This window comes from Notolepis coatsorum (assembly GCF_963971535.1).
Source record: "Notolepis coatsorum genome assembly, chromosome: 1".
Taxonomy (NCBI): Eukaryota; Metazoa; Chordata; class Actinopteri; order Aulopiformes; family Paralepididae; genus Notolepis; species Notolepis coatsorum.
Genome location: NC_140165.1, coordinates 245,914,874 through 245,926,785, shown reverse-complemented (window position 1 = coordinate 245,926,785; position 11,912 = coordinate 245,914,874). Strand labels below are relative to the sequence as shown.

Here is an 11,912-nt window from a genome sequence, read left to right as displayed (position 1 = left end):
GCTGATCCCCCGGCGCTCACCTTGCAGTGAGACAGGTGGGGGCGGCGGCAGGACGGGGGGGGGCCCGGCGCCGGCTGGCCCCCCGTTGGAGGAGGAGCAGGGGCGGGGTGGAGAGCAGCTCCTCAGAGGGCCTGGTGAAGGACGTGTTGATCTGGGCTTGCACAGAGCGTTGATGCTGCGCCGCCGTCCGGCTCACAGGACACCACGCCCAGGTCCATCTCCGGGACTGAGAGAGAGAGAGAGAGAGAGAGAGAGAGAGAGAGAGAGAGAGAGAGAGAGAGAGAGAGAGAGAGAGAGAGAGAGAGAGAGAGAGAGAGAGAGAGAGAGAGAGGCAGAATACATGAGCACTGTGACTGACCCAAAACTGAGAAGATCCTTGACTAGGTACAGACTCAGCGAGCACAGCCTAGCCATCGAGAAAGGCCGCCATAGGCAGACCTGGCTCCCAAGAGAAGGACAGACTATGCACCCACTGCACACAAGATGAGGTGGAAACCGAGCTACACTTCTTAACAACCTGCCCACTATACCAAGACATCAGAGACATATACTGTACTTCCCACAAATTGCAAACACCCAAAGAGACTTTGAAAACATGGAAAACAACTCAAAACTCCCATACCTACTGGGTGAAATACAACAATGTGCAAACACAGCAGCAAGATGTGTGAGCTGCTGTGACAAGAAAAGGACATCCAACGGAATACAACACCATAAAGACTGTCAATCATACAAGAAATTCCTTCTGTAATGTACTGATTTCTTTTGTTTTTCTCTGTTTGATTGTTTTGTTTTGTTTGGCTTTGGCAATGTAAACGTATGTGTCCCATGTCAATAAAGCCCATTTGAATAGAATTGAATTGAATTGAGAGAGAGAGAGGGGAAGGAGAGAGAGAGAGAGAGAGAGAGGGAGATAGAGAGATCAACAATTGTTCCCCATGTAGGCTTTCTCTCTACATAAACACAAAGTGCACTGACGTACTAATTAAAGGTTCGCTCCGTAAGGAATGCGAACCATGTAGACTCAACCACATACGATTACGTTTAATAAGTACATAATCAAACTGCCTAGTTTACACGGCCTGCACTTTTACAGGGATGGCAATGGACTCAATTACATGTTTACTCCACATTATTGTGTGTGGTTAAGTCCTCATTCCAAAATGACTATTACAGAGTGCACCTTTAAAGGTGCTATAGATAACATTTCTACGTAGAGAGAGAAATTATTTATTGTCATGTGCAAAGTTAAACAGACAGTTTGCCGTACAATGAAAATCTTAGTTTGCTAGTCTGCCCTTCACACAAAATCAGACAATATTTGCAACTTAAATACAAGCAAATGCTAAAAATAAGGAGATATTTTATTTGTTTTGATGCTAGAAGATATGTACAAGGCACAAGTGAGTAACATTGACATTATTGCACGTTCCATTCACAGTGTAGGATCCAGTAGTGTTTACAAATATAAGTATATGGAGGCGACACTGGGTCACATCAGCAGGTAGTGTCTTTTAGACAGGGTCAATTTTCAGAAAATCATAACCCTGAAGGCATTTCGTGTTTATTTTTGGTACACAACATTTCTAGGGGTATTAAGGGGTGCTGAATCCAAATCTGCTGTATACCAAGCTCAAAAATGTCAAATAAGGCCTCAAAATTGAGAAATCCAACATGGCCGCCAGCGCCAGGCTGAAATCTATTTAAGTGCATATCTTTTTGACTAAACAAGGTAGAAACATGAATGAAATGTGTTTTTATATGTTTGCATACATGAGGAATTTAAAATCATATCCTGATTTTAGATCAGTTGTGAAAATGTTGCTTGAAACTCATATTTATAGCAGAAACGGTGGTCGTTATTGATGCATAACTCATCAACCAAATAAGAAAGAAAAGCAGGATGATCCCAGGCCATGGATTTATTCATCAAACTATTTTCTCTTGATTTTTTTTTAATCAACATGTCATTTATGCAAATTAGATAGTCCTTAATATGCGTACAGTAGCTTAGGTACAGTAATTTATTGTCAGTCATCAATCGTATTCAGGCAGGTGTCGCAGGTGTCTTGCAGTTGCATGATTCATCCAATGCCACTTTTCCAGAATAGAATAGAATAGATTATAATATAATAAAATAAAAATATTATTTTACCATATCAATATAAGTGAAGGTTCAAGTTTCTTTATTAGTTATCATACAGAATACAGAATACTTTGCATGAAATGTTTCTTTCTGTGTTGCTCCTGAGAGTGTGCTAGATAATAACAAGATAGTATAAAATAAGTATAATAAGTATAAAATAGAAAGTCAAGAAGTCAAGTACGTAAACAAGTGTAACAACAAAATTGTTCAGTGTTTCTATATATAGAGTATGTACTGCTGGTACAAAAATGGTGAGGTATAGCTTAGCTTGTGGTGCCACCTTGTAGTGGTGAGGTGCAATAAGGAATGAGAATGATGTGCAATTTCCTTACCAATAATATAAATATAAAGTGTAAATTGTGTCTAAAGTGGTAAAGTGGGTGATACAGTGTGTTGTTTATTTAAGTGAGTGTATGTGCGCTGTGGGTGTGTTGATGGTTTGCTTATTGTTCATTGTTCATTCATTGAGCATCCTGATGGCCTGGGGATAGAAGCACCTTCTGAGTCTCTCTGTGCTTGCCATGGAGACTCCGGTATCGCTTGCCTGATCGCAGCAGTTCAAAGAGGCAGTTGATTGAGTGGCTGGAGTCTTTGATTATTCTCTTAGCCTTGCCCATGCACCGCTTGTTGTAAATGTCTTGGAGAGTGGGAAGCCCACCTTCAATTGTGCGTTCGGCTGAACGGGCCACTCTCTGTAGTCTGCTGCGGTCTTGTGCAGTGCTATTCCCAAACCAGGAGGTGATATTGCCAGTCAGGATGCTCTCTATTGTGCATGAGTAGAAGTTCTTGAGGATCTTCTGACTCACGTTGAACTTCCTTAAGCGCCTAAGGAAGTAGAGGCGTTGTCGTGCCTTCTTGATAACACTGTCAATGTGTGTGGTCCATGTCAAGTCCTCGGATATGTGGACTCCGAGGTACTTAAAACTGTTCACTCTCTCAACCGGTGCCCCGTCGATGCTGAGGGGGCTGTAGTCCCTGACCCCGACCTCCTAAAGTCCACAATCATCTCCTTTGTTTTGCTGATGTTCAGGGAGAGGCTGTTCTCTTGACACCATCCCGCTAGAACCTTAACCTCTTCCAGGTAGGCCCTCTCATCGTTTGCAGAGATCAGGCCCACCACTACTGTGTCGTGAGCAAATTTGATGATTGTGTTGTTGTTCCGCTGTGCCACACAGTCGTGTGTACAGGGAGTGGAGGAGGGGACTCAGGACACAGCCCTGGGGGGCCCCTATGTTGAGAGTGCTGGATGAGGAGGTGCAGTTGCCTGCTCTCACCACCTGGGGTCTGCCCGTCAGGAAGTCCAAGACCCACTGGCAGAGGTCATAGTTCAAGCCCAGGTCCCTGAGCTTGGCTATGAGTTTGGAGGGGACTATGGTATTGAATGCTGAGCTGTAGTCGATGAATAGCATTCTCACATAGTTCCCCTGCCTCTTGTCCAGGTGTGATGCTGCTGTGTGCAGCACATGGGCTATGGCGTCCTCTGTGGACCTGTTGGGGCGGTATGCAAATTGCAGGGGGTCCAGGTTGATGGGGAGGGAGGAACAGATGTAGCCCTTCACTAGCTTCTCAAAGCACTTCATGGCTATGGAGGTGAGAGCTACAGGGCGGTAGTCGTTGAGGCAAGCTGGCTTGGATTTTTTGGGTACAGGGATAATGGTGGACTTCTTCAGACAGGTGGGGATGACAGCCTGTTCTAAGGACAGGTTAAATATGTCAGTGAATACCGGGGCCAGTTGGTCGGCACAGACTTTTAGGACGCGGCCGGGGATACCGTCCGGACCTGCTGCCTTCCTGATATTCACTTTCTTAAACGTCCTCCTCACCTCATGTTCTGTTATCCTGAACACTGAGTCTCCATCAGCAGTGCCCCCCCCCCTCCTCCATTGCAGTGGTTTGTAGGCTGGTGCTGTTATTCCCAGCCTCAAACCTCGCATAGAAGGTATTGAGATCATTTGCCAGTTGGATGTCACTGTTCAGTTTGAGGGAGGTGCCTTTGTAATCTGTCATCGTTCTGAGGCCCTGCCACATAGCTCTAGAGTCAGCCTGTTCATATTGAAGTTCAATTGAATCCCTATAGCGCCTTTTTGCTTCTATTACTGTCCTCCTAACATTGTATCTCACCACCTTGTGGTCATTCATGTTGCCTGTCACAAGCCTGGCGTTTTATGCTGAGGTGCGCGCCTTCAGAGCTTCACGGACGGATTTGTCTACCCAGGGCTTTTGGTTTGGGTAAACTCTAATTGTGGTAGAGGGGATTGTTTCTTCTACCAAAGTACAAACAAAATCCAGCACTGTTTCCGTGTAGTCATTAATATTATCTGTTATCGCGGAACACCCGCCAGTCTGTACATTCTAGTGCAGCTTGGAGCGGCTCCTCCGACGCCACCGTTCAGCGCTTCACCTCTCGCGATACTACAGGAATGCGCTTGAGACTTTGTTTATACTGCGGTACAAGAAAGATGGCGTTGTGATTAGGGGTGGGACGATACATCGATCCAGATCGATACATCGATGTAATTATCAACAATCGAATCGGATCGATGCGATGTAATAAGATCGATTCATATCGATACTCTTATTTTGAAAATCCTGTGGCGAGTCTCATATCCGCCCAAGAACAACAGCAGTAGCTCCGTGTGTGTAGATGTTACAGCATAGCATTCTCCCTTTCTGTGTGTGTGTGTGTGCGCGCGTCTTTGGAAAGACCAGATGAGGTCAGAGGAGTTTGATGTTTAAATGTTATTTAAACATAAACAATATAATACATAATAAATGTAGGCCTATACATGATCATGCAACATCAACAAATTGTTGTAGGAACTGTTTGGGAGAGGGAGGGTGTGAGTTTTGAGTTCCAAAAAATGTAGCTTAAAGTTTAAAGCTCAATATATAAAAACGTGGCACTTTACAGTGAACAGGAGGTCTATTTGTATTAAAAACAATAGATTGATTTTCCTTTAAATGTCTGGAAGAGCTCAAAAATACAAATGTCAAATGATATTTTCATTACCTTTTTTTTGTTGATCTAAATGTTACTGATTGTGTTAAATGGGCATATGATATCATCTCATATAGATCGCAGGCACCTGAATCTAATCGTATCGTATTGTATCGTGAGAGACTTTGTGATATCGGCAAATATCGTATCGTTGTCCAAAGAATCGATATCGTATCGTATCATGATGAAACTGGTGATTCCCACCCCTAGTTGTGATCTGACTTGCTGAAAGGACTGGCAGCATGTGATTTTTAACCGCTCTTAAATTGCGAGTAGCAATGGTCTAAAATATTCCCGCCTCTGGTAGAAGAAGTCACATGCTGGTAGAATTTTGGCAGCACTTTTCTCAGATTAGCGCTATTGAAATCACCCACAACCACAATAGCAGCGTCTACGTTAGCTGCTTGGAGCTTGTTTACTTCGTTGTGGAGCTTGGAGAGCGCGTCGCCTGTGTTTGCTTGTGTTGGAATATACACTCCGATCAGAATGACCGACGTTAATTCTCTCGGGAGAAAGAATGGCCGGCACTTGATGGATATATACTCCAGGTTTGGGGAGCAGTGGTTTGAAAGCTCCTTCACGTTGCCTGGATCACACCAATTGTTGTTCAACATGAAAGCTATTCCACCTTCCCGCTTTTTACCGGAATCTTCCTCTGTACGTTTGAATACTTGTTACAGTAATCCTTACAGTGACAGCTTATTCACACTCTTCCTCAGTGTTCCGGCAGGTGTTGACTTTCTTACAGTTGCATGCTTCGATACATGCCATGTGACTCTTCCTGAATAGAATAGAGTAGAAGATAATTAAAAGATTATAGCCAGCTCCCGTACAAGTATATTCGAACACATGATACAATTGTCCTTACAGTGATTTATTCTGTTCCTTCATTCCTTTTTTTCTCTCTGTTATAGGCATTATGTTCACAATTCTGTTAACGACAAACAGTCTAGAGTATACAGTCTTGCAGGTGGATGTAGAGATGTAGAGATCCAGCTTTCATGTAGAGATGCGTACATCGGATTCTGTCATAGTGAGCCAAGAGTAGAAGCAGCACATCTGTGTCACGCGCTGACACAACGATTGTTTCCACTGGAGCCTGGATGAGTATCAGCTTCCTCATGGTCAGCACTCAGAGAGGAGACTTCAAGATCTGGATCTGTTGACTTGACAGTTGTCGCTTCAGCAAACCTCTCTGATACTACAACTACAGGTTCATCATCCGGGCTGTGTTCTATCAGGTGGTTTGAGAGTAGTTGAGCGATATCTGATTTGTTGTCTTCAAGGGCCATGAAGCTCGCCCAATCGGCAGGAAGTGGAACAGACTTGTTTTTGATTTCACGACGTACTGGCCTGTGGCGCTGTTTGCGTTTCACCCTTGTGCCTGTTTTGATGGATTGGTCATGGTATCTGTCAAAGACGACATCTACTCTCTGGTATTTTGCTCCCATCTTCAACACGGTGTCAGTGAACTTGTTGGCATAGTCACCAAATGTTGTAGTGTCAGGTGGCTTTCCGAGTGCCATTACCAGAGCTTGGCCATCAATGACCAGGCAGCTGGGTCCCTGAAGAGTAAGATCTGCAGGGGTTTTAACTTGTTTCGTCAGTATATTTGCGAACACAGACTTGTTGGTGGAATGTAGACTCCCGTTAGTTGTGGCCAGAGATGGCGTGATGGGCATGAGCTCATGCTGGAGGATATTGTCAAGGTCTACCTTACGACCTGCTCTGTAAGCTGTGATGAGCCTTTGTAGAATCTGCCTTTGATGGTGTTTTGCTTGTTCTTGGAAAGTTGCACAACTTCATACAAAGAGGCAAATGTCTTGGCTTTGTTCTTTCGAATGGGTGATTTCAGGTTCAGGTGCTGGTCACTATCTGGAGGTTCACACAAACGTTTGTCCACAAACATGTTCAGTTGTGCCTGTCCAAGGTGTTCTGCGCCAAGTATGGATTCTTGAATCTCCGGTGTGACTACGTCCTTGTTGATGTATGTAAGAAAACTTACAAAAGCACATTTAATTCAGGTTTGTACCTTGTGTAGTCACACTTAACTCATTAAGCCCCACCTTTTATTTTTAGAAAATTCGCCTAAAACAGCATGCTTACATTAAAATGCTTATATATCCAGATCTATAAGAGCTACTTGGATAAACTTGGTGCCTGAAGAAAGCTAAGACTTGGGGGATTCTAATGTTGGTGTCCTACACTGTACAGTTATTACCAAATTGCTGTCGTATTCCTGCAAACACTGAATAAATGTCATTTTTTTATCCTCACCTATACAAATATTACAGTTAGCCAGTCAAAAACACCCTGTTACTCATGGTTGCACCCCAGCTATATTCCTACTCTCTTCCTCCATAGGTGCAGATGTTCTGTGCAAAGTTTCATGTCAGTAGAATAAAAACTGTGGGTTTAGCACCTGTTTTTGTGGAGAGAGGGCCTGGTGCTGGCGGCCATGTTGGATTTCTCAATTTTGAGGCCTTATTTGACATTTTTGAGCTTGGTATACAGCAAATTTGGATTCAGCACCCCCTAATACCCCTAGAAATGTTGTGTACCAAAAATAAACACGAAATGCCTTCAGCACTTTATACAAGCACATTTTCTGAAATTCTGCCTAGTCTATTTGGTGTTCAGAGAGAGAGAGAGAGAGAGAGAGAGAGAGAGAGAGAGAGAGAGAGAGAGAGGCAGAATACCTGAGCAGTGTAGCAATGTAGAATGGAGAAGAGAAAGATACAGAAGAATGAGGATAGAAAAAGAGAGGGAGAGAGAGACAAACAGACAGAGAGAGAGACAGACAGAGTGAGAGAGAAAGAGAGAGAGGGGGGGGGGGAGAGAGGGAGGGAGGGAGAGAGAGATATGTAGAATGGAGAAGAGAAAGATACAGAAGAATGAGGAGAGAGAGAGGGGGGGGGGGGCAACGTGTTCAGACCCAGGGTCAGAGGCAGTGAACTAGAACTGCTGTAAACTCTGAGGCTGGCAGGCTGACCTACAGAGACGTCGTGAACCAAGCGAGGATGTGAACAAACTAACAAGGCACTAATAAAGACTGTCTTCCACAAAATAAAAAGCAAACGGAACACATTCACAGGGGCAGCGATGGCCTAATGCGGCAGCCTAGCGGTTAGAGAAGTGGGTTTGTGACCGGGAGGTCGCCGGTTCGATCGCCCGGACTGGCAGGGAAAATCTAGGTGTGGATGTGAATGAACAACGCTATCCCGTCTCCTTCAATACCAACCGCTGAAGTGCCCTTGAGCAAGGCACTTAACCCCCCAACTGCTCCAGTGGAGAACATTGACATAAGGATAATTGTTTGATGATAAACAAATGTTGTGCCCTGACACTGTAACTGTTACAGAAAATAAAACAAAAGAAGTTTAATACAAAATTTTATAAAATAAAATAATTATAAAAAATATATTTATTTTTATTCATGACGGTTCAAAGGCTCACAATCAGCCATGAGAAGGCGGTTCATGACACATACACTCATATTAGTAGGTCCTTTAATCACAGGTCATCCCTGGTGTAATAGGGTAATAGGAGGACAATACATTTAGGTAATCAAATATTTAAAATTAGAATATAAAATATGAATAAATTAGAAACAAACCGACTAACTCTACAGTCCTTCGTGCCACTGGCCACTAGGCTAGCAGCTGGAGAACTAACGGCAGCAGAACAGTTCGCAAGTCCTGCGGGCCGTTAGTTCTCCAGCTGCTAGGCTAGTGGCCAGTGGCACGAAGGACTGTAGAGTTAGTCGGTTTGTTTCTTATTTGGTGTCATGCAGCATAAAGACCCACATGGGTTTAAAGGACACGTTGACAAGAGCAAAACAAAGCAGTGGCAAGGATAATAAAAATCAATCATACAAGTAAAAGTACAACATAATGGTGTAATGACAGCGATTCAAACTAAACACAGCTGGACAACTATACACCAGACAACAGAGTACTATCTACGTCCATGAAGTAACGCCTGTGTGCCCACTGCTGCGGTCGCCTGCGCTCATGTGTTTTCATCGGTTGCTATGTTCTTGTGTTTTATGGGTTCCGTATTTGGGGCGGTTCCACAGATGTGGATTACTGAAAAGTTACTTTCAGCCGAGATGTTTATTAAATCAGTCCAATATGCAGGACGCGTCCAATCTGGATCCCCAGCTGTGACCCTCTCCCGCAAAGCCTGCAGATATAAATAGATACAACATCTAATTCCCCTTTCACTGTCTGCTCTGGTCCCTAGTCTGTACACAGCTAAGCCCTCTGAGAGACAGAGGGAGGGAGGGAGGGAGGGAGGGAGGGAGGGAGGGAGGGAGGGAGGGAGAGAGGGAGGGAGGGAGAGAGGTTGGGTGGGAGAGAGAGAGACAGAGACACACATACTGAGGGCTAGATCCACAAAGAATGGATTGCACAGAGCAAGTTGCACCCTTACTTACAATTCATTATGAATTGAAAATGGGGGACCCTGATGTAAACAAGACGGAAGTCTTTCTCTGGTCTGTATTGAGCCGTACTGTATTGTACCCATTCTGCAATCTGTTAATAAAACTTTCATTCAATCAATCACCATTTTCAATAATTCCTTCTCTTGCACTGTTGTCCCCAAGTCACTATCCTCCCTCTATCTTTCCCTCCCTCCCTCCCTCCCTCCCTCCCTCCCTCCCTCCCTCCCTCCCTCCCTCCCTCCCTCCCTCCCTCCCTCCCTCCCTCCCTCCCTCTGTGGTTTGAGGCATTGAGCCGGAAGGAGCATAGGGGACTAAGAGGGGGGGGCTGAAGGGAGCATAGGGGACTAAGAGAGGGGGGGGCTGAAGGGAGCATAGGGGACTAAGAGAGGGGGGAGCTGAAGGGAGCATAGGGGACTAAGAGAGGGGGAGCTGAAGGGAGCATAGGGGACTAAGAGAGGGGGAGCTGAAGGGAGCATAGGGGACTAAGAGAGGGGGAGCTGAAGGGAGCATAGGGGACTAAGAGGGGGGGGAGCTGAAGGGAGCATAGGGACTAAGAGGGGGGGGAGCTGAAGGGAGCATAGGGGACTAAGAGAGGGGGGAGCTGAAGGGAGCATAGGGGACTAAGAGAGGGGGAGCTGAAGGGAGCATAGGGGACTAAGAGAGGGGGAGCTGAAGGGAGCATAGGGGACTAAGAGAGGGGGGGCTGAAGGGAGCATAGGGGACTAAGAGAGGGGGGAGCTGAAGGGAGCATAGGGGACTAAGATAGGGGGAGCTGAAGGGAGCATAGGGGACTAAGAGAGGGGGAGCTGAAGGGAGCATAGGGGACTAAGAGGGGGGGGCTGAAGGGAGCATAGTGTACTAAGAGAGGGGGGGCTGAAGGGAGCATAGGGGACTAAGAGGGGGGGAGCTGAAGGGAGCATAGGGGACTAAGAGAGGGGGGGCTGAAGGGAGCATAGGGGACTAAGAGGGGGGGGAGCTGAAGGGAGCATAGTGTACTAAGAGAGGGGGGGCTGAAGGGAGCATAGGGGACTAAGAGAGGGGGGGCTGAAGGGAGCATAGGGGACTAAGAGAGGGGGGCTGAAGGGAGCATAGTGTACTAAGAGAGGGGGGAGCTGAAGGGAGCATAGTGTACTAAGAGAGGGGGGGCTGAAGGGAGCATAGGGGACTAAGAGAGGGGGGGCTGAAGGGAGCATAGGGGACTAAGAGAGGGGGAGCTGAAGGGAACATAGGGGACTAAGAGAAGGGGGGGGGCTGAAGGGAGCATAGTGTACTAAGAGAGGGGGGCTGAAGGGAGCATAGGGGACTAAGAGAGGGGGGGCTGAAGGGAACATAGGGGACTAAGAGAGGGGGGCTGAAGGGAGCATAGGGGACTAAGAGAGGGGGGGCTGAAGGGAGCATAGTGTACTAAGAGAGGGGGGGCTGAAGGGAGCATAGGGGACTAAGAGGGGGGGGAGCTGAAGGGAACATAGGGGACTAAGAGAGGGGGGGCTGAAGGGAGCATAGGGGACTAAGAGAGGGGGGGCTGAAGGGAGCATAGGGGACTAAGAGAGGGGGGAGCTGAAGGGAGCATAGGGGACTAAGAGAGGGGGGGCTGAAGGGAGCATAGGGGACTAAGAGAGGGGGGGGCTGAAGGGAGCATAGGGGACTAAGAGAGGGGGGGCTGAAGGGAGCATAGGGGACTAAGAGAGGGGGGGCTGAAGGGAGCATAGGGGACTAAGAGAGGGGGGGGGGCTGAAGGGAGCATAGTGTACTAAGAGAGGGGGGGCTGAAGGGAGCATAGGGGACTAAGAGAGGGGGGGGGGCTGAAGGGAGCATAGTGTACTAAGAGAGGGGGGGCTGAAGGGAGCATAGGGGACTAAGAGAGGAAGCTGAAGGGAGCATAGGGGACTAAGAGAGGGGGGGCTGAAGGGAGCATAGGGGACTAAGAGAGGGGGGGCTGAAGGGAGCATAGGGGACTAAGAGAGGGGGGGCTGAAGGGAGCATAGGGACTAAGAGAGGGGGAGCTGAAGGGAGCATAGGGGACTAAGAGAGGGGGAGCTGAAGGGAGCATAGGGGACTAAGAGAAGGGGAGCTGAAGGGAGCATAGGGGACTTGTGAGGATTGGTTCTTTCGCCGCCACAGGCTTCTTAAGGTACTGTGATGATTGGTCCGTTCCCCGCCACACGCTCTGTTCCTTTAAGGTACTGTGAGGATTCTGTGATGATTGGTCCATTGCCGAACGCACACTTCTAAGTCAAGTATCAATTACCATCACGCACCTGATGTGTGTTCTAATCAGCGCCCCAGAGGCTTCATATACTCTGACCTTCTGTCATTCGATG

General features: G+C 46.8%; 1 protein-coding gene across 1 annotated transcript in view; it reads right to left on the bottom strand.

Moving 5' to 3' along the window:
* Positions 1 to 16: 16 nt before the first annotated feature.
* Positions 17 to 11,912, bottom strand: part of LOC311224562 (numb-like protein) — a gene marked incomplete at both ends in the record, with an annotated part of 49,582 nt that continues 37,686 nt past the window's right edge. The window contains 3 exon segments of the mRNA XM_084309597.1: positions 17 to 157; positions 160 to 177; positions 180 to 226. Coding sequence (XP_084165723.1) covers positions 17 to 157; positions 160 to 177; positions 180 to 226 — 206 coding nt within the window.